At 43.4% G+C, this 26375-nt stretch overlaps 1 protein-coding gene across 50 annotated transcripts in view; it reads left to right on the forward strand.

Moving 5' to 3' along the window:
* ARHGAP26 (Rho GTPase activating protein 26) overlaps nt 1-26375 on the forward strand; it is a 556769-nt gene that overhangs the window by 225905 nt on the left and 304489 nt on the right. For all 50 annotated transcript variants that reach the window (XM_081504651.1, XM_081504686.1, XM_081504653.1 and 47 more), the window contains 5 exons: nt 4120-4221; nt 11069-11179; nt 19191-19295; nt 20739-20868; nt 22900-23000. In XM_081504651.1, the coding sequence (XP_081360777.1) occupies nt 4120-4221; nt 11069-11179; nt 19191-19295; nt 20739-20868; nt 22900-23000 (549 nt within the window). The remainder of the gene's footprint in view (nt 1-4119; nt 4222-11068; nt 11180-19190; nt 19296-20738; nt 20869-22899; nt 23001-26375) is intronic.

A 26375-nucleotide genomic window follows, 5' to 3' on the forward strand; every position in this document is an offset into this window, starting at 1 on the left:
GGCCTGTGCCTCCCAGTGCTACCAATATGGAAGTGGCTCTGGAGGGTCCTAAAGAGCTTTGAGGCAGAGGCAGAGCAGACCCATGTATTGAGTCATCTTTCCAGTAGTCACTTCTCCAACTCCCAAGCACAGACGCCTCTCACTCCGGCCTCTTCCCTCGGTGCAGCTTTGGGGATTACCATGGTTACCATGGAGGAGGAGGGGAAGTCTGAGCGTACTCCTTGCTTCTTTTGGGCTGATGTCAGTGATGTTCGTGACAGGAGCAGGTACTTTTCAGAGAGCTATAGATGGTGAGAAACACAAGAATAAAAAAATTTATAGAAAACAGTCACTCACCAAAACATGTTACTTCTCACACACATTCTCCTCTCATTCTCATCAAAGAACGATGTGGTGACACTGGGGATGATTTCCCATACCTCCCCCTTCGTTATTTATTTTTTTCAATATACCTGTTCCTCGTCCCCACCCCCACACTGTACATGTATATCACAGAATTATGTACATTTACAAAGAAGCAACAATCCCTCTCCTAGGCCACTGAGGGAGCAAATTCAGGAATACCTCAGAGCTAGCAAGTTCTCTCTAGCGGCCAAGTGGAAGTTTCCAAACTCTGCCCATGTGATGCTAAAATTACCCATCCTCCTCCTCCCCACTCTGGTGCCAGTTCGGTTGCTATAACAACCTGTTGCTACTTGAAGAAGCGAAGTTAGAGTGCTGGGGGTGGTGGCAGGGAGTGAAGGCTATGAATGAGGAGCATTCTTGTGCTAATATGGCTGCTTTGGGGTAGGGCAGATCCTATGGGCTTGGCTTAGCCGTGGCCTTACTTTTAGATACTTGAGTTTGGGGGAGCTGATTTTTCTTACAGCCAAAGCTGGGTTCTCCGGTGAAACTACAATAGACGTCAGAGAGGGTGGTTCGGAGTGGGGCTGCTCGAGTCCAGATCCCATTTGTGCTGTTCACATATAAACATTGGGCGATTACTGACCTCCTTTTTCCTAAACTGAGAAATGGGGATCATGATAGTGCTCACCTTACAGAGTTATTATGAGGAAGAAATCAGTGAACCCCTATAAAGTGCTCAGAATGCTGTCATAAGGTCAGTTGGTATTAGCTGTTCTGTTCCATATACACAGTTCATTCATAAGATATGATGAGAGCCTGCTGCATGCCTGGCACTGTGCTCCACATTGCTGTTTGGTGGAGAATAAATGCACATGTAGTTGCCTTGCTTGTGGCATTCAGAGAGAAAGACCCTGTACAGAATGGTATCAGTTCAGTTCAGTTCAGTCGCTCAGTCGTGTCCGACTCTTTGCGACCCCATGAATTGCAGCACGCCAGGCCTCTCTGTCCTAACTTCTAGAACTAACTAACAGAATGGTATAAATAAGCATATAATTTTGCACATTGTGGTGGGTGCTGTGAAGGGTTTCCTTCCTGGGATGTGGGACATGGAAAGTGAGTGGTGTTTTGATACGAAGGAGGTAGGTTTAGATACTGGACCTCATCATCACTGCCACTACCCTGGCTGCCACCACCATCATCAGCACGGAATTCTGTCGAGCACTTTCCATGTGCTAGGTGCTCTGCCAAGCACTGGATATGGCTTATCTCATTTAGTCCTGACAGTCCTATGATGGGGTGGTTGTTCTTAACTCTTTTTTTGTTAGTCTCTGAGCTAAAAGGGAAAACTGGAGGCATTATCTGGTCTAGTCATCCTGAATTTATAGATCAAGGAACTGAGTCCTGGAGGGACAGGGGTTTGTATGGAGTTGGGAATCATTATCAGGATCCTAACTCTGTCTTGGATCCATTTTGCCAGCTACTGTGTACCCTCTGGAAGTCACTGAACACCATCTTGGTACCTGAGTGACTGAGTCTAACTACCTTCCTGTCTAAAGAACATTATCTCAATCTTAGTGGAGTTACCTCCAGGGATCTTGTTGCTGTTTTCTCAGGACAGGAACTGCTTCCTGTTCCCTTGAGCTCTGGCTGTCCTCTTGAGCATGGAATGTGGAGGCTCAAGTTGCCAGAAAGTTGCAGAATGTCAATGACTCATGTTCCCAGGCCTCTTCTCACCTCTGGTCAGTTGGACTATGCTGGCACAGGGTTCTCTTTTGGGGGTTGCTGACAAGGCTGGTGAAAGGGCTCTATGAGTATTATTTAGAGTTGGAACCGCAGCTCCAAGGCTCTGATTTCTATGAAGGAAAAGCATTGAGTCAAGTGTCTTGCCTGTACCTTTCCTTGTTTGAAGGAGTAATGTGTCCTCTGGCTTTGTTTCCACTTGCTTCTGCATGTTTTTTCATATATGTAAGACTTTCAATCAAAATTCAGATTTGTAGAAATGGACACATGCCAGCTCAAATGGGTAAATGATGATTCTGCCCATTTTGTGAGGCTTAGAGTCTTGGTGTTGACCAGATAAATGGTGTTCTGATGCCACGGGTGCTTGTCAGCTGATGGTTTCTTGGTGTCTCCTTCATGCTTAGGCTCTGGGTGTTCTGCCCAGCTGCATTTATCAGTCCCCTCCCGCTCACTAGGTGAGCAGATCTTTGATCATACTTCCCCTCCCCAGGGAGGCCTCTCCAGAACATTTGTCTGCAAGAATCTTTGGAACTGCACCCTGTTTCCTTCGTGGACCTGTGGCAGTCTGAAATCATGCTGTTTGTTTTCTGGTTAATTGTGTTTCTCCTTCTGCTTGAACACCCCCACCACGAGGGTGGGGCCTTTTCTGCCTTGTATTTCCAGTGCCTGAAGGATCCTTACACAGAGTGCTTGCTCATTACATCATCATTAAATGAAGAGAGGTCTCAGCTTCCTTATCTGGCCACAATTTTTTTTCTCCTCTTATAAGCCTTGGAGTTGCAGAAAAATATCTCCTGTGGAATCTCCACTCCTGGGTGGAGTGATGAACCCAGTTAGTGCATTTGATCCTGTTTATCGGGCCATGGTGTACCTTCCTCCAGACCCCTTGCTTGCCATCCCCACTGAAATGTGGAGGGAAGAGAAACCACCTACGACGGTATGTCCAGGTGTGGGCTTAGAAGCAGCTTGTTTTGGACTCAGACTCCAGCTCTGTTACTCTCTGGAACTTTTTACAGAAGTTAACCTCCTGCATCTAAGTTTTCTTATCTGTAAAATAGGGAATAGAAACTCAGTGACTTTGGGAGAGCAGGGATTGTTACTTGTAATACAATGTTTACATATTTATTTTTTATTTTGAAAGCAATAATATAGGATAATAGACATCTCCCTAATGGAGGAAAACATCACTCATTATCCCATTTCCTATCTCAAGTTATTTTCATTGAAGTATCTTCCCACCTAATGTTTGTCTGTAGGTAGACACATTCTCTGTAGGATGCAACAAGTTTGTATCATGCTGTCACTACTTTTCATTACATTGTGAGCATCCTTCCATATGACTAGCTAGACTTCTAAGTTATGTTTATTGAATGCCTCATATTTTAATTATCCCAGATTCTATTCTTAGGCAGCAATGTTATTGTTGCTTTTTTGGGTTATTATAAATGCTGCTGCAGTGAACACATCTGGGAAGATAACATCTTTGTTTTGAATTATTCCTTACCTTGAAGACCCATATGTGGTATTATTGCATCAAGGATGTTTAGGTCTCCAAATTAAAAAGTGCTTTTTGAACATGATTAAAGCTTGATCTACCATTAGTCCAGACTTGTCCCTTTTAAGGTGTATGTAGATCTTTCTGTTTGGGGATTAGCTTTACAGATAACTTTCCTTCTTCCTTTGGCTTTGAACATCCTTGTGAGTTATAAACTAGAAATTTCTATCTTACAACTGGAGTTTTTAGAAGGTGTAGTCCTGACTCTGCCACCATGAAATACTGGCATTTACCTCATTTTTGGTATTGTAGTGGCTCCTCTATGGTAGACCGTCAAAACGGTCAGGATGTTGATGTGTGGTGGTTTGGTTTCGTGGGCATTATTGGAAGAGTAGGAGCTGGGTGGTCTGCTGCATTTCTGGGTCTAAGGGAATGATGAATCCGTGAAGATGAACAGGAAGAGTCTGACTCGGGTTACTTTCATTCCTGGAACATCTTATTTTTCTTTTTTCTTTCTCCTTTCCTTTTTTTTTTGCCAGGAGGCCAAAAAGAAGTATGACAAGGAGACAGAGAAGTATTGTGGCATCTTAGAAAAACACTTGAATTTGTCTTCAAAGAAGAAAGAGTCTCAACTTCAGGAGGTAAGAGACTTTACTAGTGTCCTGAATAAAGTGTTTTAATGTTTCCATGGTACTGTGGATACGTGCTGGTTACTCTTTGCTGAAACATCCTAGGGTTGCAAGGGACCTCAGAAGCCAGGAGCTTCATTCTGATCCCTCCTTCCGTGCTTTCTGCCCACATGGCCTTTGTCCCTTCTCAGACTGCAGCTCACACTGTGTGCTGTCCATCCTGTCCACGGCAAGGAACATGCAGCTGGTCAAGATCACCCTAATCACTAGACTGTGCTTCTTCCTTTCAAACTGAGATCTGTTTTCCTGTTTCTCTCACCCTTGACTTTGATTCTGTACTCCCTTACCTTGCCTTTTGACTTTCTCGTTACATCACTGATTTGAAATGTTAGTATCTGAAACCCTTTGGTCATCTTTCCTTAATGTGAAATGAAAAAAAAAAAAAATCCAACCACTACTTGACATTAGTCTTTTTTTTTTTTTTTTTAAGCAGTATTTTATTGTCTCTCATATATTTTGTGCAGAGGTTACCTTGTTTCAAAAAAGTAAATTCTTTGATATGTTCCTGTTTTGGTTTTTTTTATTTGCATAAGGTCTTTTTAAACAGTGGTTAACTTGGAAAGAAAAGTCGGCTTTGTGACCTTGGAGCTGTGACCATTTTTATTTAGTTCATGGAGATTTGCATGGTGAGGGGATATATGTTTTGGAGAGACAGAACAGTTTGCTAGTGTAACTCCATGCTTGGCTACATGAATATCCTCTTACTTAACTCTTAAAAATTTGCTTGGACTGTCTCAGGGGTGTGCTAAAAGAGAACCTGTGGCTTCTGAACTAGCCTGTGTCCTTCAGTTTCCTTTCTTTTAGAGCAAATTCCATGCCAGTACTTCTGTTCACATGAAGGTGATGGACTCACAGGTTGAAAGATCAGGATTAGTCAGGAGATGGTAGAGGCCACTCCCATCCCCACTGGCATTTGTTTCATATCCCAGTTAGGAAGTGGTGTGTTCAGAACTCTTTGCTTTGAAATGAGTGTTTGAATGAGTGAGTAAATAGTTGTTCTAGCACCTACTGGTATTGGGAGATGCACATGTATGCACATGTATGACATCCCCAGAATGAGACTGCTTCTCCTCCCAGTCTGTTCCCTCCATGCTTGGATCCTGATGAGTTGGTCTGGGACAAGTCCCACATTTTCTTTTAGGGCCATGCCAATAGCATCTCCCCCTGAGATAGCTGAAGCTCCAATACTTCAGCCACCTGATGGCAAAGAACTGACTCATTGGAAAAGACCCTGATGCTGGGCAAGATTGAAGGCAGGAGCAGAAGGGGATGACAGAGGATGAGATGGTTGGATGGCATCACTGACTTGATGGACATGAGTTTGAGTAAGCTCTGGGAGTTGTTGATGTAAAGGGAAGCCTGGTGTGCTGCAGTCCATGGGGTCGCAAAGAGTCGGACATGACTGAGCGACTGAACTGAACTGAGATAGCAGTGTGGGGACCAGAACACTGGACTGACAGAGATACCTTCTTTTCAAGGCTTGCTCTACCACGTAGTTGACTGTGTGACCTGGGAAAGTACTTGGGCTCTCTGAGCTCTAGTTCCTTTGTAAAATACTCATAAATTACCTGTCCTGCCTACTTCATGTATGAGAAGGTAAATTACAGCTGCTACACAAATGTGAAGTATTATCCCCATAACTGGCCTGTTCCCCCCCCTCCCCTGTTCCCACATTGGATGGCATTCTTCCTGGTGCCTTATGTTCTGGCTGCTGTGATGGAATACCATAGACTGGGTGGCTTATAAACAACAGAAATTTGTTTCTCACAGTTCTGGATATTGGGAAGTCCAGGATCTGGATGGTGGCAGATTTGGTGTCTGGTGAGGCCTGCTTGCTGGTTCACAGATGGCTGTCTTCTGGCTGTGTCCTCACAAGGCAAAACGGGTAGGGTGAGCGAGTCTCCTTGGCAACTTGTGTAGACACTCTACAAAGGGACTTCCCTGTCCAGTAGTTAAGACTTCACCTTCCAGCGCAGGAGATGTGGGTTTGATCCCTGGTTGGGGAGCTAAGATCACACATGCCTCCTGGCCTAAAAACCAAAAAAGAAAGCAGAAGCCACATTGTAACAAATTAAATAAAGACTTAAAAAAAAAAGGATTCTATGCTCAAGACTCTAAGCTCCTAATTACTTCCCATAGGCTCCACCCCAAATGTTATCACACTGGGGATTAGTCACTAATGTAGTGGTGAGGAGGGCAAGCATTCTGTCTGCAGCTCTGACTTGGCCAGTATTTATCTTAGTGGATATTTTTGCATTATGGGTTTTTTTTTTGTTTTTGTTACAGTCCTTGTCTTTTACCCATTCACACTTCCTAAGTACTTTGAAGGCAAAGATTAGGCTGCAGGTCTTTGTTGCAAGTCCTGGTCTCTTCTCAGGCACTGCTTTTTATACCTTAGCTGAGTTAAATTAAATAAAAATCTCATAATAATAATGATAATATTTTTACTAGCAACAGCAACAATAATAGTGGCGGGTGTTTACTGAATACATATTTACGTACCAGCACTTCACATGGAATCTGCCCAACTTCTCACAACCACCCTATGAGGTATAGACGGATTCCCTCTCTTTTACATAGGAGGCGGCTGATGCTCAGAGATGTTAAATAGCTTGCCCATTGCTAGTCCGCAAGGATTTGAACCCTGGCTCCTGACTCTGGAGACCTTTCTCTTAACCCAGTAAGCTCTTGTCTCTCCATCTTGGAAGGGAAGGATGTTGCTGTGCTGCCTGCCAGCCATTGTTATTTAATGGGAGTGTCAAGCTAATGGAAGTGGAGAGCAGGAGGGACCTTGGTGATCCTCTGGTTAAACCTCTTAGAATTCCATTTGCAGGAACTGAGGTCCTTGCAGAGGTCAAGTGATTTGCTCAACGTCTTCCAGCTATTTAGTGATGATTTTCCTCTCATTTATTAAAAAATCAACTTTTAACAATCTTATTAATCTCCTGCTACACATTTAATGAAATCTATTTCCTTTGATGATCCAGAATTGTTCCTTGCTTGTAGGCCTGACCTGAATACTTGTAAATTCTAGCCTATCATCAGTCTCTGGTGGCTGAAATAACAGGGTAGTGATGTGAAGTGATGCTGCCATCTAGTGGATGACTTTAAAATGTCAGTGTCTTCAGTGGCTCAGAAGCTGGCTTCTAAGATAGTAATCATTCCTTGGACAAATTCTTCATTGGATGCTTCTGTGAAAAGTCTGTTCAGGAGTTGAGTGTGTTGTGGGGAGTGAAGTGAATGGTAGGAACTTACAGTCTAGGAGAATGTCTCTTTTCCAGGAAGCAGAGTGGTTGGTGGGTCTTAGACCAGCTGGTAGATCAACAGCTTCTCGAGTAACAGGAGAACTGCCTGCTCAGAGGTTGGAATCTGGCTTCTGATTCCATTGTAGCAGCGGCTAAGGATGTGGGTGAATTCAGTGGCCCAGATAAAGAGGGTCATTGGCAGGAGAAATACACCATTCCACTTGGGATTTTTTTTTTTCCTTTTCTGTTGGAAATGCATTCTGTTAATACTTTTCTTCTCAGTGCTGGGTCACTGGTGTTCACATAGAGATCAATTCTTTTGTTCCTCAAGCATCAAGTTGAATGTTTACTATGGGCCAGGCCCCTTTCTGGGATCTGAAATGGGAAAGTGGAACAAGGTCTTTACTCTCATTGACTTTATATTCTACTAGTCAGTGCATAAAAAAAGAGAAGAATAAATAAGAATTTGATGTAGTGATAAGGAAATAAATTGGGAGATAGGATATAGACTCCTCGGGATAACCTTCCTAAAATAATGTCAGCGCAGACTTCTCTAAAGAGGGGACATTTGAATTGAGACCAGAGGAAGAGAAAGGAGCAACATGGGTGAAAAGCTAGGACAGTGTTCTTTAAATTGTGCATGTGTCATAAGATCTGAGTTACTGGATCATGAAATAGAGTAGAGTAGGCTGAAATAGAGTGAAAAAGATGAAAGTGTGTTGCATCTAATTATATATGTATGCTTATTGGGTCATATGTAAAAGGCATTTCTTAGTATGCATTAAAGTTCAAAAAATCAAACATCTATCTAGGGAGAGAGGTTTTCAGGCAGATGGAACAACAAGTGCAGAGGTTGCATGGAAAGAAAGAGTTTGGAGTGTTGGAGGGTGGCTAGAAGCCCCAGTTGCAGCAGGAGAGGGAGGGGTTGAGGGAGAAAAAGAGAGGTGGGCTGGCCCCTCAGGGTCTTCAGACCATGGTAGAGGCCAGGGAAGGCATCGAAGGAGCTGTGAAAGTATCTGATGGAGATTTTAGGAAAAGTGTTCTGGCTGCTGGATAGAGATTGGATTGTGGGGGAAGAGAAAGAAAGCAGAGAGGCCAGTAAGGAGCAGATTGGCACTGCCCGGAGAAGATGTGGCTGGTTTAGGGTAGGAGCAAGGCTTGAAGCCCATCTGTTCCCACTTCCCTGGAGGTAACACGCAGTGTACACAGAACACATCCTGGTTTTCAAATTGTTCACATCCTTTAACTCATTTTCTCTTCGAAACAGCTCTGCTCAGAGCAAGGGCAGGTCATACCACCCCCAGTCTCCAGGTGTAGGGAAGAGACCCAGAGAGGATAAGTGGCTGTAGCAGGTCCCACCGGCTAGAAAATGATAGAACTGTGACTCCCACCCAAGCGGTTGCTCTCCGGGCGCTCCCACTGATGCTGGGCTCTGCTCTTCTCAGAGGACTTTCCTCCTGGCTCCTCCAGCCTGGCCTAAATTGCGGCTTTTCAGAATGGCCTTTTTTTCTGTTGCGGTCTCACTTGGCAAACCCAAGCAGGGAGGATGTATTCAGGTTGTGGGGGAAGTCAGGGGAAGTAGATGTGTCCCTAGGTGTTAAGTATATTGGATTTGCACTATGAGAAATCAAGAACTGCAGGGACTTACAGGCCTTAGCTGGCAGGAGCCCAGGCGGAAGTGTGCAGACATTTGCTGGCCACCCTGGAGAGGGGGTTGGTACGGCACTTTTTGAACACTGTCCTTCAAGTAAAGCTTGGTCAGTGCTCAGACATTAACTCTCCTGCTTGGAGGCTTAGGAAACGCCCACAGGCTTAGCCCTTCATGTTGATTTGTGCAGCACTTAAACTTAGGGAGCTGAGACCTTCTCTGTATTAATATGGAAGTTGCCCTGGGAGGCAGTCACTAGCAGGAGACTTGAATGGATCTTTTGGATTGTTTCATAGCACCTTGTCCTTTTCCAGAGTTTGTAAATTTTTTTTTTATTTACACAATTATTTATCTCTTTTCCTCATTAAGCTGTGCACCCCAATGAATGAATGAACAATTTGCCAAGTCTTTAAGATACAAGGTTAGCAATACCATATGTTAGCAATACCTAATGAAGTGAAAGGTCTGTCCCAGGTTTGCTCTGCAGGAATCTTGACAAAGGAACGCTGAAAGAAATACTCCTTTGGGAGCTTTGTAAAGTATGTTATCAAATGACACCTGACATCTTTATTTCTAAAGAAAAGAGTGTTTTGTTTCCTATTAGCAGGATATCCATTTTTGTTTTTAAAAAGTCATATTTTTCTTTTGTCATTGAAATGTGCTTTCAGTGTAATTATCTGTTTTGAAATAATGAATTGACTTCCGCCACACTGTTGAAAGTGTAAGAGCTTTGTTGTGATGGTTGAGGCACTTCTCAGCACAGCTTCTTGCTGCCCCACACAGTCATTTTCTCCCCTGGGTTCTGGATCCCAGATCACTGTCCTACTTGTACCCAGTTGTGGGTCTTTCCAGGTCTCACGACCTGCAAGAGTGGGAGGTGAGGGAAAAAAAAAAAAGAGTGGGAGGTGAAGCTTTGAGGGAGCAATGTGATTACTTTGCTTTGCTGTTGTTCGTCCACGATGTGGGGGGAGTAGGGGGAAGTAGGTGGGTCCCTAGGTACAAGTGTGTGGATTTGCACTATGAGAAATCAAGGACTGCAGGGACTTGACAAACCCAACTGCTAGTGTAAGTGTGTCTGACTGTTTTGCGACCCCATGGCCTGTAGCTCGCCAGGCTCCTCTGTCCATGGGATTTCCCAGGCAAGAATACTGGAGTAGGTTGCCATTTCCTTCTCCAGGGGATTTTCCTGTCCCAGGGATGGAACCCAGGTCTCCTGCATAGGCACGTGGATTCTTTACTACTGAGCCACCAGGGAAGCCCAATTATTCTGTAAACTAATAGTTCAAAGAAAGTGTCCAAAGAAAGTGTTTGGGATGAGTGAAAATGTTCTGTTCTGAGGTCTCCTGTCCCCTATCAGCTTGTTTTGTTCTTTAGGATGGATCAGATGAGGATGGTCCTGCATGTTTTCTTTTTCTCTTTAAAATTCTGTCTTTCATGAAACGTAGGTCTGCCCCACTGTGGGAAGGTGGTAGAGTCTAGAGGTTTAAGGGTGTACAGCGGTCTTGGAGAAAGAGCAGCCAGGACAGAAGTCCCAGCTCTGTCTCGTACCAACTCTGTCAGGTTCCTTAATGTTAGCCAATTTCATTTACTTCCTGTAAAGTTAGGGGTAAGGATGCTATCTTCTTTTTAGGAATTTAATGAGGATTAAATAACTAAAATTTATGAGGATTGAATATGATAATGATGTACAGTTATGGGCATGGTATGGTGCCTGGCCCAAACTTAGCACTCAGGTAACCATGAACATTATTCTGATTTCTGCTTCATGCTACTGGATTTATTTTTAAAAACCATCTCTGGAGATCTTTTCTTGGCGAGGGCTGGGGGTGGGGGTGGGGAGCTGCTTACTGAATCCTCTCCTCAGATAATGACCTGCTTTTTCTCTGAAATCCCATCTTGCTTGTAGGCAGACAGCCAAGTGGACCTGGTCCGGCAGCATTTCTATGAAGTATCCCTGGAGTATGTCTTCAAGGTGCAGGAAGTCCAAGAGAGGAAGATGTTTGAGTTCGTGGAGCCTGTAAGTAGACGTCCAGGGTTTTGCCGTGTACCCAGACTTTCATCCCTACCCCTTGTTCCAGTTACCTAGGTGATGAAATGCTCTAAGTTGTTAATGAAGAGACTGACCAGCCCTGATGCTGTGCCTTCTGTTCGTAACAGTGCTGTCACCTGGCTACCCTGGATCCTTCCCAGTGCAACCATAGACATGGATGTAGAATATTCAGCAAAGGTTCCCTCCTCTAGCCACCCTGTGTTGGGCTGGTTCATTTCCAAGTCGGAGTAAGGGACAGGAGTTTTCATCTTGCCAAACAATAGTGATAACCCCTTACCTTTTCTCCTTCCTCTGCCTGCCCCCGAGCAACCCCCCCCCCACAGCCCCCGCTTCCTCTCTCCCTCAAATAACAAAGATAACAGCAACCCAAGGAAACTTTTCTCTTTTTGCCCCCTTAGTTCAAAGCCCCTTCTTATCCCAGGCGTGTATTAAAAAGATGGGATAGAAAGCAGTTTCTCACTTTAGGTTTGTTAGAACCAAGTGGCATGGAGATTGCCCTCAGGGGACTGTGATGGGATTTGGACTTTGGTGGAACATCCCAGTGGGCATGTAGGGCTGCAGTGTGGGAACAAGTCTGGCTGTAGCCTAGGCCACCCCAGTGTGGCTGTGGTTTTGTGGAGATGTAGTACTGCTTTACCCCGCTGTGGCACTAGTGTTCAGAATCCATGGAAACACCAAATGAGCACATGGGCCTCAATGTGAGACTTACAGATCTTGAGCTTTTCAGCCAAATGGCAGCCTCTGATTTAGACCCAAGCCTTGAGTCTCTTTACAAATAAGATTACCTAAATTTAAGAAAGAGTGATTTTCTTTAGTAAATAATAAAACTATAAGAAACTGAAAGAAAATGACCTCTCTTTATGGTAAAGAGTGTTTTGTGCCCCCTTTCTAATTTATAAACTTTGGGGGTGCTTTTTAGGTGTGTAGATTGGCAGGTGATTTTAAGACTCTGTTTGGTCTTGGAATCTGATTCTTCTTTTACTTTGCTGAAACTGTTATGTTCTTGTGATCTCCTCCCAGCCATGTCATCTGGCAAATTCTTCAAAGTTGTTAATTACCTCAGTCTTACTTGAATATTGGAAATTTTAGAGACATCTTCCTTTCTAGCAGTGATCTCTACCAAGATCTCAAAATCCCTGTCTTTCTGCAGGATCTGTGAGATGGGGAAGCCATCTCTCAGAGAAAACAAAAGCTTGTTGATTTCCCTGCTTGGGGCCCAGAGGTGTTAAAACCATTCAATTACAGTCTCATCTCTCATGGTTCGGGCAGAAATTCAAATGCTGTCGTGAAGTATTAGCCTTTGGCATTTTTACTTGCTTTAACTAGAATTTCTGTAGAAAAACAGCAGTATGATTCTAATAACCTTTGTATACAGATTAATTGATGTTATTCTATAAATGCCTGATTTTGATGAGTTGCATTTTAATTGACCCATCCTATTTTTTGGAGGTGTTTTTCCTTGTTCATTTTGATTTCTCCATATAGTAAATCAGGTATTGTATCTGTTAGCTTTTGTTGGGTAACAAACAACCATAAAACCTTTTACAACAGTAGATGTTTCTTACACATCTTTGGGGTTTATCCAGTCTAGGCTGGTCTCAGCTGGATGACTCTGTTCCTCTATGTGAGCTTTCCTCTTCCTCCTCCCTTTCTTTCTCCTCTTTTTTAAAAGAAATCTGTAAGGATTTACTTTTCTGTTTCCTGGCAATCTGGTGTAATATATTAGTGTCTTGAGCTTTTTGAGAGGCAGTGTAGCATCATTGTCAAGGGCTCTAGAACCAGATTGCCTGCTTTTAAATCTCAGCTCAGTCATATTCCAGGTGCATGTCTTGGGAAGTTATTTTGTGAGCCTCAGTTTTCTCATCTGCAAAATAGGTATAATAATCCCATTTATAAAGATGTTAGGAAGATTACCTGAGTTTATCCAGGTAAGATGCTTAGAACAGAGCTAACCTAATTGTGTGTGTGTGCTCAGTCGCTTCAGTTGTGTCTGACTTTTTGTGACCCTGTGGACCATAACCCGCCAGGCTCCTCAGTCCATGGGATTCTCCAGGCAAGAATACTGGAATGGGTTGCTATGCTCTTTTCCAGTGGATCTTCCTGACCCAGGAATTGAACCTGCATATCCTGCATTGCAGGTGGATTCTTTATGAGCTATCAGGAAAGTGCTAACCTAATTAACACCCAATTATTATATAATTGCTTATTAGGACCCAGTTAACAGGTTTTTTTTTTTTGTTTTTTTTAATTCTGAGGCAGAGGAATATATTGATTTTGGCCACCCAGGGTGTCCTCAAATGAGTGAATGAGTCAAGTGGCATTGTTAACAGGGTCTGCTTTGTTTAATACAATCTTGGTAAATCTAAAAGCGTTTTTTTTTTTCTGAATACATAGAAAATACTGACAACCCAGCTGCTCTGTCTGAGGAGCTCACAGCCTCCTTGGGGAAGCAACATGTATAGTAACAAGCTAGCCAAAGTTGCATGGAGGTGAGTGCCAGGTTGGACAGGATGGACAGAGGGGTTTAAAAAGTAGAAAACCATTGTTGATTACAGATGTTTTTGAGTTCATAAAGTGAGGCACCTGGAAAGCTAATGAAAAAATGTCTGGTCTTGTGTTAGAATTGGCTGAGTGGCCAGTGGTCAAGTGGCCAGAGGCCAAGACTCTGCACTCCCAATGCAGGGGGCCTGGGTTTGATCCCTGGTCAGGGAACTACATAGCACAACTAAAGATCCCACATACTTTGACTAAGATTCTGCATGTGACAACTAATACCCAGCACCGCCAAATAAATAAATATTTTTTTTAAAAAATGAGTTGGCAGGGAGGTTGTATATAGATATGTAACCTTCACTTTTCCACAGAAGTTCTAGTTTCTGAGCATACTAGTAGACAGGCAGGTGAGTGGCTGGAGCTGTGATTAGGGAGAAGAGAGTCATATAGCAAAAAAACTACTGAGTGGACTACTGGTTCTCAAAGTCCTAGAAATACAAATTCTCAAGCTGTACCCCATACCTGAAATTTGGGAGTGGGACCCAGTCATCTATACTTTTGTAAGCCTTCCAGGAGATTCTGCTGCAGATTAAAGTTTAAGCTATTGGCCTAGATCATACAGAAGAACATAACACTTGATGATATCAGCTGAAACTCTGTTATGTTCTGTGTCAGTAATAAGTGCTTTGCCACATTATGTCATTCAATCATTATATGAGGGTAGGTCCTGTTTTTTGTTTTCAGATAAAGAAATTGAAGCATGTTTATTTACCTCTGCAAGGTCATACCTAGTAAATGGCAGAGCTGTAATGGTCTGACTCTTAATCTCTATTTGAAACAGCATTTGACTATTTGCAGGTGGAAAGGAAACCAACAAAAAAATCAGTTGAACTAAATTGTTGGGGTGCCTAGTATAAGTGTTCATGTGTTGAGTTGGTTTCAGTCAAGGGAATCTTGCAGCCATTCAAGGAACCTCCATGCATATCAACTATGTTCATTTGTTTCTTAGAAAGTAACTTCAAGTACCAAGATGTTACCTACCTTTAGAAAAACAAAATTTTAGTATGCCAAGGAAGACAAGTCAGACTTCTGGGATCTAAACCCTCTATTTTTTTGTACCCTGGCAACCTTAATTTTCTTGTTGAGGTACTAAATGTTCTGGAGATTGGGATCATAGATAATGACTTAATGGCTTCCTGAAGGTAAAGCCTTGTTCCCTCTGTTCTCTGAGTTTTCATAATTGGCGGTTACCTCGTGCTGCAGAGAACTCACTCTCCACATTTGTCAGGCTCCGCAGCCTCTGAGTTTCGCCTCCCGAGTATTTCTCAGTGCTCTGCCTTTCTGTCCTTTCTCACGGCTCTTGCCCCATTGCAGGTTGTTCTGTCTCTTTGGTCAGTGGCATCCTGTCCTGACCCCATCAGCTCAGTGTCTTTTCTGATACATCGGTCTGCGTCTGTCTCTCTTGCTGAGTGGCCCCGCCAGCACTCCTGTGCTAAATCAGCTACATAGATGATCTGTCTTTGCCGTGGCCCAGTGTGCTAATAGGTTAAGGATGAGTTACTTTGCCAACAAAGGTCCATCTTGTCAAGGCTATGGTTTTTCCAGTGGTCATGTATGGATGTGAGAGTTGGACGGTGGAGAAAGCTGAGCGCCGAAGAATTGATGCTTTTGAACTGTGGTGTTGGAGAAGACTCTTGAGAGTCTCTTGGACTGCAAGAAGATCCAACCAGTCTATCCTAAAGGAGATCAGTCCTGGGTGTTCATTGGAAGGACTGATGTTGAAGCTGAAACTCCAATACTTTGGCCACCTCATGCGAAGAGTTGACTCAGTGGAAAAGACCCTAATGCTGGGAAGGATTGGGGGCAGGAGGAGAAGGGGACGACAGAGGATGAGATGGCTGGATGGCATCACCGACTCGATGGACATGGGTTTGGGTAAACTCTGGGAGTTGGTGATGGACAGGGAGGCCTGGCGTGCTGCAATTCATGGGGTTGCAAAGAGTCGGACACGACTGAGCGACTGAACTGAACTGAGTTACAGGGAGTTACTTGGCTTCCCCAGCCCAGCTTTTCATCTCTCTGCCGGCAGCCCTTCTCTTCACTGTGTGCATGAATGGTTCTTAGTAGCTGTATTTTTCTGCTATGGCTTCTGTAACAAAGTACCACAAACTGGGTGCCTCAGAACAGCAGAAGTGTACTGATTCATAGTTCTAGAGACTATAGAAGTCTGAGATCAAGGTCAGCAGGGCCCTGCTCCCTCTGAAACCTTTAGAGAACTAATCCCTCCTTTCCTTTTCCTGGCTTCTGGTGCTTTCCTGGCAGTGTTTGGCATTCCTTGCTTTATAGATAAGTCACTTCAGTTCCTCATCTTCACAGGTCTGTCTTCTCTCTGTGTTTGTTACTATGTCCAAACTCTGCCCCCCCACCCCTGGTTTTTAAGGACACCAGTCATTTTCAATTAGGGCCTAATAGATTCATTTTCACTTTATTACCACTGTACAGACCCTGCTTCTATAGAAAATCACATTCTGAAATACTGGGGGTTCAGACTTCATATCTTTTGGATGTAGAGGGGCAAAATTCAACCCAAAACAGTAGCTCTGTTCTATGAATGGAAACAACTTAAATTTATCACAGAGTCCAGAATGATGCAACCATCACTAATAAAGCAGTTATGCTTTTGTTCATTTTTTTAAATCTATGTAATCAGCTGCTGCTGCTGCTAAGTCACTTCAGTCATGTCCGACTCTGTGCGACCCCATAGACGGCAGCCCACCAGGCTCCCCTGTCCCTGGGATTCTCCAGGCAAGAACACTGGAGTGGGTTGCCATCTCCTTCTCCAATGCATGCAAGTGAAGTCGCTCGGTCGTGTCCAACTCTTAGCAACTCCATGGACTGTAGCCTGTCCATGGGATTTTCCAGGCAAGAGTACTGGAGTGGGGTGCCATTGCCTTCTCCGATGCAATCAGCTAGGAAATAGAAATAGATTTTTCTTACAATAATTCTCAGAGGAAAACAAGGATGGGGAAGAAGGGAAGGGGGAGAGTGGTAAGGTCTCTCTTTGGCGTTTCCTTTGTTGTGCTGTGGTTGTGTGTCTAGTGTCCAGGGAGGAGCCTGGGTGCACATGCTGGCTTCTCTTACCTAATAACCAGGTGAGGTCACAGCAGCACTTCTCTCTGTGTGAGGAGGAGCATTTCTTTGAAGTGGACCGATCCTTTCTTCTCTGGAGTCTTTCTTTGGGCCTTGCCCACCCCCGAGCAGTGGACTTTCATTCCCCATGGGTCATAGGTTCAGAGATGCATACAGTGTGTGGGAGGTCGGGGAGGGGAGGAAAGATGCTGTGAGGGGAGAAGGAAGGGAAGTGGCCCAAAGATAACAATATTTAAGGCATCATTTCCTGTAGAAAAATGGACAACCAGGCATGATACCAAAGGAAGTGAAAACCAAAATAAATATTAGCAGCTCTCTGCCTTTGGAGTGCTTGTGTGTACATGCAGGTGACATCTTAGTGAGCTGTTTGAGATAACTACCCTGAGTAAGAGAGGCCCTGTTGATTTTAAGTGAAGGATAACTCAGAGTTAATAGGAGGAATACCCTGAGCATCAGTTGCTTATCTTCTGCATTATTCTCCAGTAGAGGGTTACTCAGTGCCCTGGAAAAGTTGATGGAGCAGCAGCATTCAAGGACAACAGGGAGGAAAGAGATAAGGAAGGACAGTTGTCCTTGTGAACTCTGGCACTAGATTTGGCACGAGAGCCCCTTCTTCTCCATTACTGGAGCAGTTTAGAAGAAAAAGTATGGGCCTTCTTCACAGAAATGGATTTTACATAGAGGACGTCCAAAGACTGTGGTCATCTGGAGGAAGAGAGTTGATTTTTAGTCCTTGGTGACTCTCTGTGGCTTAACCCCCATTCCTTAATTTAGGTTAGAGATGTATAAATGGTGCCCCTAGATATGTTTCTATCCAGAGGACCCAGCAATGCCTGTTCCTTACCTCCTGTGAAGATGTAAGGGAACAGATGCTCCAGGGACAATGGCAACAGGAAGTCAAGGGACCATGTTGTTATGGGCTACGCTTTGTCTGACTTTCCAGCGTAAAGCTCTTTGATAAAGTGGGTTGGGCACGTGGCTTTGCCTGAAGACAGGTCAGTATATACCCTGGTGTTTACGGTTCCTGCCACAGGCAAAGTGTAAGGGTCTCCTTTACTCTCATCGTTAGGGCTGCTTCTCAGAAAGGGAGAGTTAGGTGAAACCAAGTGAGATTGTGTGTAATAAGTAAAGGTATGTTCATTTAAGGACAAGAAGATTAAACACGACAGTATAAAGTGATGCAACTGTGTCTTGATATAACGTGTTTGAGGCAGGTCTGAGGGAACAACTCAAACGATGTGAGTCAGCATCGAGAAGTTCACGTAAGAATGGGGCTGGTCTCCAAATGTAGTAGAATTGAGCCTGTGATAGAGTTGGGGTCCTGGTTATTCTAAACTGTGTTCAGGCTTTAATTATAATTCTTTCAGCTTGCATTATGGGACCGAGGCAGGATATGTAGAGCTTGGGAAAGGGCCAGGAAGCGTAACGGCGATGAGGTTCCATATGGGCGATGAGAGGAAAGATGGCAGGACGTTCATTTATTTAGCTTGGAGAAGTGAAGGCTGGCAGGGGCTCAGGGTGGGGACATTAGTGGTTTTAAGTATATGAAGGCCTGTTGCGAGAATCGTGGTGAACAGATGTTTTCACTCTTCACTAAAGACAAGACTAAACAAGGAATGCCCTTACCTTTTAGCCCAAAGCACTTTAAATGAGAATTTAGGGAAACCATCTTAACTGAAAATGTGGAAACATGGGATTATTTTAATAAATGGATCCAGAGTGTTGACTTTTGGATAATTTATGGCAAGTGCAGAAACACACTTGAACTAATGTCTAATCTGGATGATTTTCTTTGATTTGATTTTGCTTGTTAGGCTGCAGACTCAGGACACACCAGCTTCCTTTTCTCTCTTCTTTGTTGGTTATCAGTATAACCATACCCTTTTGCATGATAACCTGATGTTCTGAATTTAATAGAAGGAGACTGAGTGGGACCCCTCGTCTTCAGTTTCTGAAGAAGTGATTTTCTTAGGAGGTGATGAGGCTTACAGGATACGAGTTTGGGTGTAGGTGCCAAGGAGACCTGGTTTCAAATCCTAGCTGCTGTATACTGTGTGTTTTGGGGCAAGTTACTTAACCTCTCTGAATCTGCTTTCTTATTGCTAAAATGGAGATAACAACCTATGAAATGAATACTACTATTAGGACTATCCAATGAGATGGGGCATATGAAGTCCCAAGTGCCTGGCATGTAAGAAGAGCTCAGTAAATGACAGTCATTATTACTACCTTGTCATTATTATTACGTTCAAATCAAGGCTGGGAACTCAGATACAGCTCCATAAAACCTCTTGAACCTGCTTATGTGAGGTCTTCCCTTCTGCCTTCATTACAGCTACTGGCATTCCTACAAGGACTCTTCACTTTCTATCACCATGGTTATGAACTGGCCAAGGACTTCAACGACTTCAAGACACAGTTGACTATCAGCATACAGAATGTGAGTGGGCGAAGGGATGGGCTTCCTTTCCCTTGTTAAGGGAAGGAAGAAACAAAATATGGTCTGGTTACATAGAGATCACGTAAATGGATGGGAATGCAGATGGGGAGGATGGGTCTTGCTTGGGTTCAAAGGGCAGCAGAGGGTAGTCATCTCCAGGGTGCTTGGTGGTCCCAGAGCTCATCCTCACCTCCGTTATTTCAAAGCACGTTATTTCAAAGCTCCGTTATTTCTGTTCTCGGAAGTGCTGCTGCTGATTATGTTTTAAATCTGTAGCACCAGCATCAGGATTTCCTTTGGCAGTGAAGTCCCAGCCCCACCCAACCCCACCCGGCCTCCCTTCTGTGCATCCAGCTGCCTGGCCACTTGAAACACTAGACTGTATGTATTCAGGAGTAGGGGGTGGGGCATATATGCTGGCCTCCAGCTCAAAGGATGTGCTCTTGTTCAACTCTTGGTGAGGAAATCAAGTCAGTACGCCTTACTCCCAATCTCCTTTCCCAAATTGTAAGCAGCAGGACCTTTGCGTGCACAGAATCCGGTTTAGGGCTCTGATCAGTCTCACTGGGACTAAACCCCTTTCTTCCCTAATGTGATCACAGTAGTCTGCATGCTGTCTTTGACTCCAGGTGATCCTGGGTCCAAATAAACCCAAGTGTGTCCTAGTGGGTTGGACTGTATGCTTTTGGAAGGCCGAACTCTCATTGTTCCCTGTGGTGCCTCTGAGAACAGGAAGTTGCAGGGTCTTGGACGAGCTTTCGCGAAGTATGGCCTCCCGTTGGGCTGAGTTTCTCAGAAGGCAGGCTCTGAAGTGGAGATTTACACAGAGCAGGTTCCCAGGAGGCAGTGTCGGCAGAAACACCTGTGAGAGCACTGAGGGCAGCAGGCCCTGCAGAGAGAGAAGCTGAGCCGTGAGGCCTCAGCTGATGCCACAGGCCCCCTGGAGCGCCGATGGTCTCTGGGCTCCCCTGGGTGCTGGTGCAGGTTGTCCTGGGGGAGGGGCAACCTTACGTGAAGCAGCTGCTTTTGAGGAGGAAACTGTCAGCAAACAGCCAGGGTGAGAGTATCTCTGTCCTAGAGGGTGGTGGAAGGCTTGCCCTGCTGTGGGTCCTTTGCCTCAGAGTTGCCGGGACGCTTGCTAGAAACGCACGTTTCTGGGTGGAGAGGTGTTGAGTTTATCTTTGGGGGTGAGGACTGGTCAGTTGCATTTCCTGCCGGTTCCCCACGTGATTTTGATGGTCGCTAGAGTTTGAGAGTAATTCTTGGATAGGGCTGTCAGGCCAAAGTATGCTTCAATAAAGTGAACGTTTGCCTTATTTCTTGATAGCTGAACATTCCTCACTTGGTTTTAGATCTAGGATTCTGTAGGTTGATACTCTGAAGTGCTGGAGAAACAAAGAGGGTTTCATTTCTTTGATTTGGATAAAATTCTTTTCATCCTAGACAAGAAATCGCTTTGAAGGCACCAGGTCGGAAGTGGAATCGCTGATGAAGAAGATGAAGGAGAATCCCCTTGAGCACAAGACCATCAGTCCTTATACTATGGAAGGGTACCTCTACGTCCAGGAGAAACGTGAGTGCCAGGCCAGCCAGCAGTGTGGGTGTACTCATGCTTTTTTTCCCAGGAGCTGGGAGTGTATCCAGTAGTGCCTGACATGGAGCATTTTTTGGTCAAAGAAGAATGACTTTATAGTTCAGCTTTCTACGGAAAAGATGCTGTCCACAAGGTCTTGTCTATCTCCTAGTGATAGATTGTGTTTTCTGTATAACGGAATCCTGTTGCAACCCGGAATTCATAGGCTCTGCGGTGCCACCTCTCCCCTTAGTGTCACTCTACTCTTGAGGTTCCTGTATACCCTCAATATAGCTTTACATACCACAACCTTGGCGTAGAGGCTCTATGGGGTCGCACAGAGTCGGACACGACTGAAGCGATTTAGCAGCATTTAACAGCAGCAACTGGCTGGACTTTATAGTCATATCCTTTGGTAGTTGTTTTTAAGACTTGTTTCAGCAAGACCTAAACTACCATGACTTTTGTCCTTTCCTTCTTCACTTCAACTCCTGTCATTCCAACAATTAAATTTTATGAAAAGTAGAAACAAAAGCTCACTTCACAAGCCAGAGAGAAGGGCCATTGACTTGCCCATAGGACGTCAAGGAAAGAAATGCTAGGTGCTGCTAACCTAGGGTTTTCAGTGATGACTCAGATTTATGCACTGGGCTGTAGCACTCCCAGACTTAATTCGTGCATGTGGTACTAGAGATTAAAGAAAGGGCATTGTTTTTCTTTAATGGATAGTTCTTCTTATAGTCTCCTATCTGGGCACTGTTGATTAGGATTGTCAAATGTCTCACTCCTAGAAGTTTCCTATGAAACAAAATACTTACAGTGATTATTCTATGTAGTGATTACTCAGAAATTTGCTTGGGCATAAAATTGTTCCCTGGTGACAATGGTGTAGTAATGGGATTGGAGGTTGGAGTATCAGTTGTGATGAGAGTTTTATATCCCTTATTCTTACAGATATGAGCTTGTTAAGGCTTGTAAGAAGCAGAAGCTACACATACGGCACTTTTGAAATCTTTGTGCCATCACTGGAATTTATTCTCTAAGCCACAAAAACACATGAGAATAGTTGCTGTTTTCATTTGTCCTTGATGCTCCAATATAAACACTTCGTTGCTTTTTAAGTGTATTAAGTGACATCCAACACTGTAATGGGTATTCATACCCTGAAAAATACCTATTAAGTGTCTGCTGAATCTTTTTTCATGTTATCATTATTATTTTTTAATCATATCTGCTATGCAATCTCTATGAGCATCCAGAACTCATACTGATTGAGGTCTTTGCAGGCTAACAATGCCAATTATGCCTTCTTCCCCTAATAGTACTTTGTTTGAAATAAAGTAATTGGCCAGGCACCAGTAAAATAAGAAACTTTAAGAATTTGTCTGCAGGGCACCTGCCTCTTTCCCAAGGGATAATTTTGAGGGACAAACACTTAGATTACATTTGAGCATTTATAGTTACTTCCGTTCCACATGTCTAGTGTCTCTGGGTTTTCCTTGTCTGCTTTTCAGATCTTCTTGAGTTCTGCTGAAGTAAAAATTAGGAGTTTAAAAGTAGGTCAGAACCCCTGTATATCTGTGCACATGATCACAGAGCAGCTGTGTGGGAAGCATGAAGTCATCACACCAGATGGGGACGGTGACAGGCATTTTGAGGAGCCTTTCTATGTTCTTTTTCAGTCATCTTACTCCTGTCAGGGGAGAGAAAGGAAGGTTCAGATGGAAATGGATGATATGGGAAAAAGAATTAATTTCCCCAGAGAACCTCTACTTCCATTGTATTTTAAGACCCATCAGATGCAGCATTTAGTGGGAAAAAGTCTTCCTTGGTCCTTGGGAAAAGTCCTGGGTTAGTTCCACTTCCAGTGTGTGAGATCAGATTTCCGCCTGTGGTTGTCTAGCTGGTGTGGAGAATATATTGCCCCTAGAAACAGTTTAAGGATAGTTGAGCATTGTGAGTTACATTTTCCGTGTTGTCCAGTATGCAGTGGACAAGAAGAGATGTTGAATGGGAACTATTACTTTGCAGGTCACTTTGGAACTTCCTGGGTGAAGCATTACTGTACATATCAACGGGATTCCAAACAAATCACCATGGTACCATTTGACCAGAAGTCAGGAGGAAAGGGGGTGAGTTCATTTTTAAATTTCATGTTTGATTTGCTTGGTTAACATACAGTGAGTGTAATGCATGTTTGAAGTAACACTCCCAATGTTCACTGTAATTTTCTTCATTTTTATATAGTAGTTTCAAGGGGTATAGCATCTGAATAAAGTAAATAAATAGATGATTATTTTCAGTTCTAAGCTGTGTTAGAAGCTGTAATTAAGACAGATTCTTGTATTTCACATATATGCAATATTAAGTGTGTTAATGTGTTTAGATACTAGAAATTCTTGGATGACCTCATCCTGTGAAACTGATTTTCATCACTTTCATCTGATACCTGGAGGACTGCCAGTTGGCAGTTTAGATGTTCCAGTTATTTATCTATCATTTCAGTTTTACAGATGTCTATTCCAGTTATTTATTGTAACAGAACACTAAAAAACGTAGTGACTTTTAAAATAGCACCAATCATTTTAGTTATTTCTTACAGTTTCTGTGGGTAAGGACTTTGGGGAGCATGTGGATGAGTAGTTTGGGCTCAGAGTTTCTCAAATGGTTCCAATCAGATAGTGACTGGAACTGGATCATAAGGGTTTGAAGCAACTCTGGGCTGATCAGATATAGTTCTCTTCCTTTCTGCTGACCTTCTCTTCTCTTCTCTTCCCTCTTTCTCTTTTGCTCTGTATAGTTCCAAGGCCTTTTCTCTGGCCTCTCTTATGTTGGCTGGTTTGGGCTTCCTCATAGCATGGCGGCCTCAGGACAGCTAAAGTTTTCAGGAGTGAATCTTCCAGCAACAAAAGCAGACACTGCATTGCCTTTTAATGATCTAGACTTACGTTGGCCTTGTGTGTTGGTTGAAGCAGTAATAAAAGCCCACCTAAGCTCACCCAGTTGCAGTGGGAGAGGAGGCAGACCCTGTCTTGGTGGGAGTAACAGCACAGTGACATTACATTGAAGAGCATATGGGATGAAAGATATTCTTGGGGCCATCATTAGAAGAGCCAGGCTACATTTGTGGGGGGACTGCTGCTAGGAGTGCCTTGCCGTGCTGCAGTGTTCGCCTTTCCTCTGGGAGCGCTCCGTCTGTCTACATTGCCTTTTTAGGTAATGATCTGTCTTTTCTCTCTGACTGCACATTACATCTTCTTCTTCTTTTTCCTTTCAGTATTCTATTTATGATAGTCCTCTCTGTGAATTTTTTTTTTTTTTTTTAATTTGTTGTGCTTAGGCATTTTGGCCTTTCTGGATTTGTGGATTGGTGTCTTTTAGTAATTTTGGAAAATTCTTATCAATTATCATTTTGAATTCCACCCCCCCCCCGCCCTATTCTTTCTATTATCTCCTTCTGGAGATATTTAAATACTTTTAATACAAAATATTTAAATTTTTCATTTCTTTGAATCTCTGGACTGTGTTCTGGATAATATCTCTGGTTCTATCTTTAGTTTAAAGAATTTTTCGGCTGTGTCTGATCTGTTGATAAGGTAGTCCTCTGTAAGTATTCCAACCATTGCCTTCTTTGTGGTGCGTTTTTGTGCATCCTGTTGGGTTTGCTTGCATGTGTGCAGGCACTGCAGTGTAGAAGTGAAGAGCACCGGCTTTGAGGTTAGACTGCCCAGGTCAGTGATGTGTGACACTGGTGTCATTATTGTTAGCTGCTCCCCCAAGCTGCCCCCTTGCTCTCTGCCACTTCCAGTTTCTCTTCCTGACTTTCTTTTTCTTAGGCCACAACACTGGAGTTGGTCAGCATCTCTTTCCTTCCTTGTATCAAAGCATAAAAAAAGTCAAGGCACTTTTAATGTTTCTTGTTAGGGGTAGAGTTGACTTATAAATAATCCCAGGAAAATAGACATGTGAAATGATCAAACAGAGAAATTATAGAGTTAGAAGGAGTATTAACAATCTCTATTAATAGGAGTCCCTTATTATCATGAATGGAAATAGAGTTAGGTCTGCCTTTCTTAGGTCAAGTCATAGTTCTTTTCTAATTTCTAGTCCTTCTAGAAATCAACTTCACATTTCTTTTGGGACTGTTTATCTGGTGCTTTCCTAAACCTGGAGTAAAGGAACTCTCTTGTATTTTCTCTACTCCTTTCTTACCACACTTAAAAGTGAAGGGCAGAGACCAATTATGGTGAGTGAGTGGAACTCCTTAGATTTTAGTGAGATAAAAGGAAACACCTCACTGAGTTGTTAAGAGGTTTATATGTGTTAGTGTATATAAACTTCTTGGGACAGAAAATAGAGGCAGACACATAATAGAGGATGCCGTATTGGGAGCTTGGTATTATATGAAATCATTTTTCTAGTAATAATTGCTTATATTTATATTATATTTTGCATTTTCTAAAATATTGTCCTTTCTCATCCTGTTTGATCCAGTTTTCCTCGTTTACAAAAGAGGAAATTGAGGATCAGAGAGAGAGTGATTTCTAAGGCCATATGATCAGTGAGTTACTAAAGCCAGTACTCACACCCTGATTCTGGAGCTGGTATCTCCTGATTCTGAGGCAAATCAAATAGAATAATAATGTATAAATATAAAATAATAGCTTTCTATGACACCTCTCTGTTTCCTTAGCCTCAGGGTGGAGGAGACATGAAGACTGGCTGTCCAGAGGTGATATCTTCTTAATTTATACAGGAGAAATATGTGATGTCATTGTGTTATGTGTTTATGCAAAGCTCTCATAGGAGCTGGAGATAAACTTAAATGGGTGATAGGGTGTTTTCTTTTCCTAACATGCTCTTTATCCATCCTTTCTCTCCTTCCTTATCCCCTTGCATTTGGGTTATTTTCCTATGAAAGTACCTGCTTTTCTCTTCATTTCAGTCCAGGAGACGTGAGCAGATTTTCTGCGTCTCTTGGAGACAGGGCTTGTGTGTGGTGAAAGACGGTACCCCGAGTTCTACCCTGTGAGATGAAGCCCCTCTCTGTGGGAGCCCTGAAATAGCCCAGGGCTGACCCTGTCCCTTCCCTGGCTTGAAACCCTTCATTATGTTCCCACTGCTTGCAGGATACAGATCATAATCTGCATGATTAGGTCCCTGTCTTCCTCAGACCCTTTCTCAGTCCTCTTTCTCTCTTGCTCTTGGATTCCAGACACACCGACTTCCTTTCAGTTCCTCCAGGACTTCATGGACCCTGACTATGGGGGCCTCTTCACCTGCTGTTCTCCACCCTGATCTGTGTTCTTGGTTTTATCTCCTATGAATCCTTTGGTCTCAGTTCAAGAAAGCCTTTGCTGACCTTTTTGCCCAGGTTACACCCCCTTAATTTAGGCTTTTGTAGCACAACATGCTTCTTTTTTTGTAGTGTTTGTCATGGTTGTAACTCTTCATTTGTTTGTATAAGTGATCGTTATCTCTAGCCTCCATTTTTTAAAACCATGAGT

Source organism: Giraffa tippelskirchi, chromosome 6 (assembly GCF_054371585.1).
Source record: "Giraffa tippelskirchi isolate mGirTip1 chromosome 6, T2T-mGirTip1v1.2.pri, whole genome shotgun sequence".
Taxonomy (NCBI): Eukaryota; Metazoa; Chordata; class Mammalia; order Artiodactyla; family Giraffidae; genus Giraffa; species Giraffa tippelskirchi.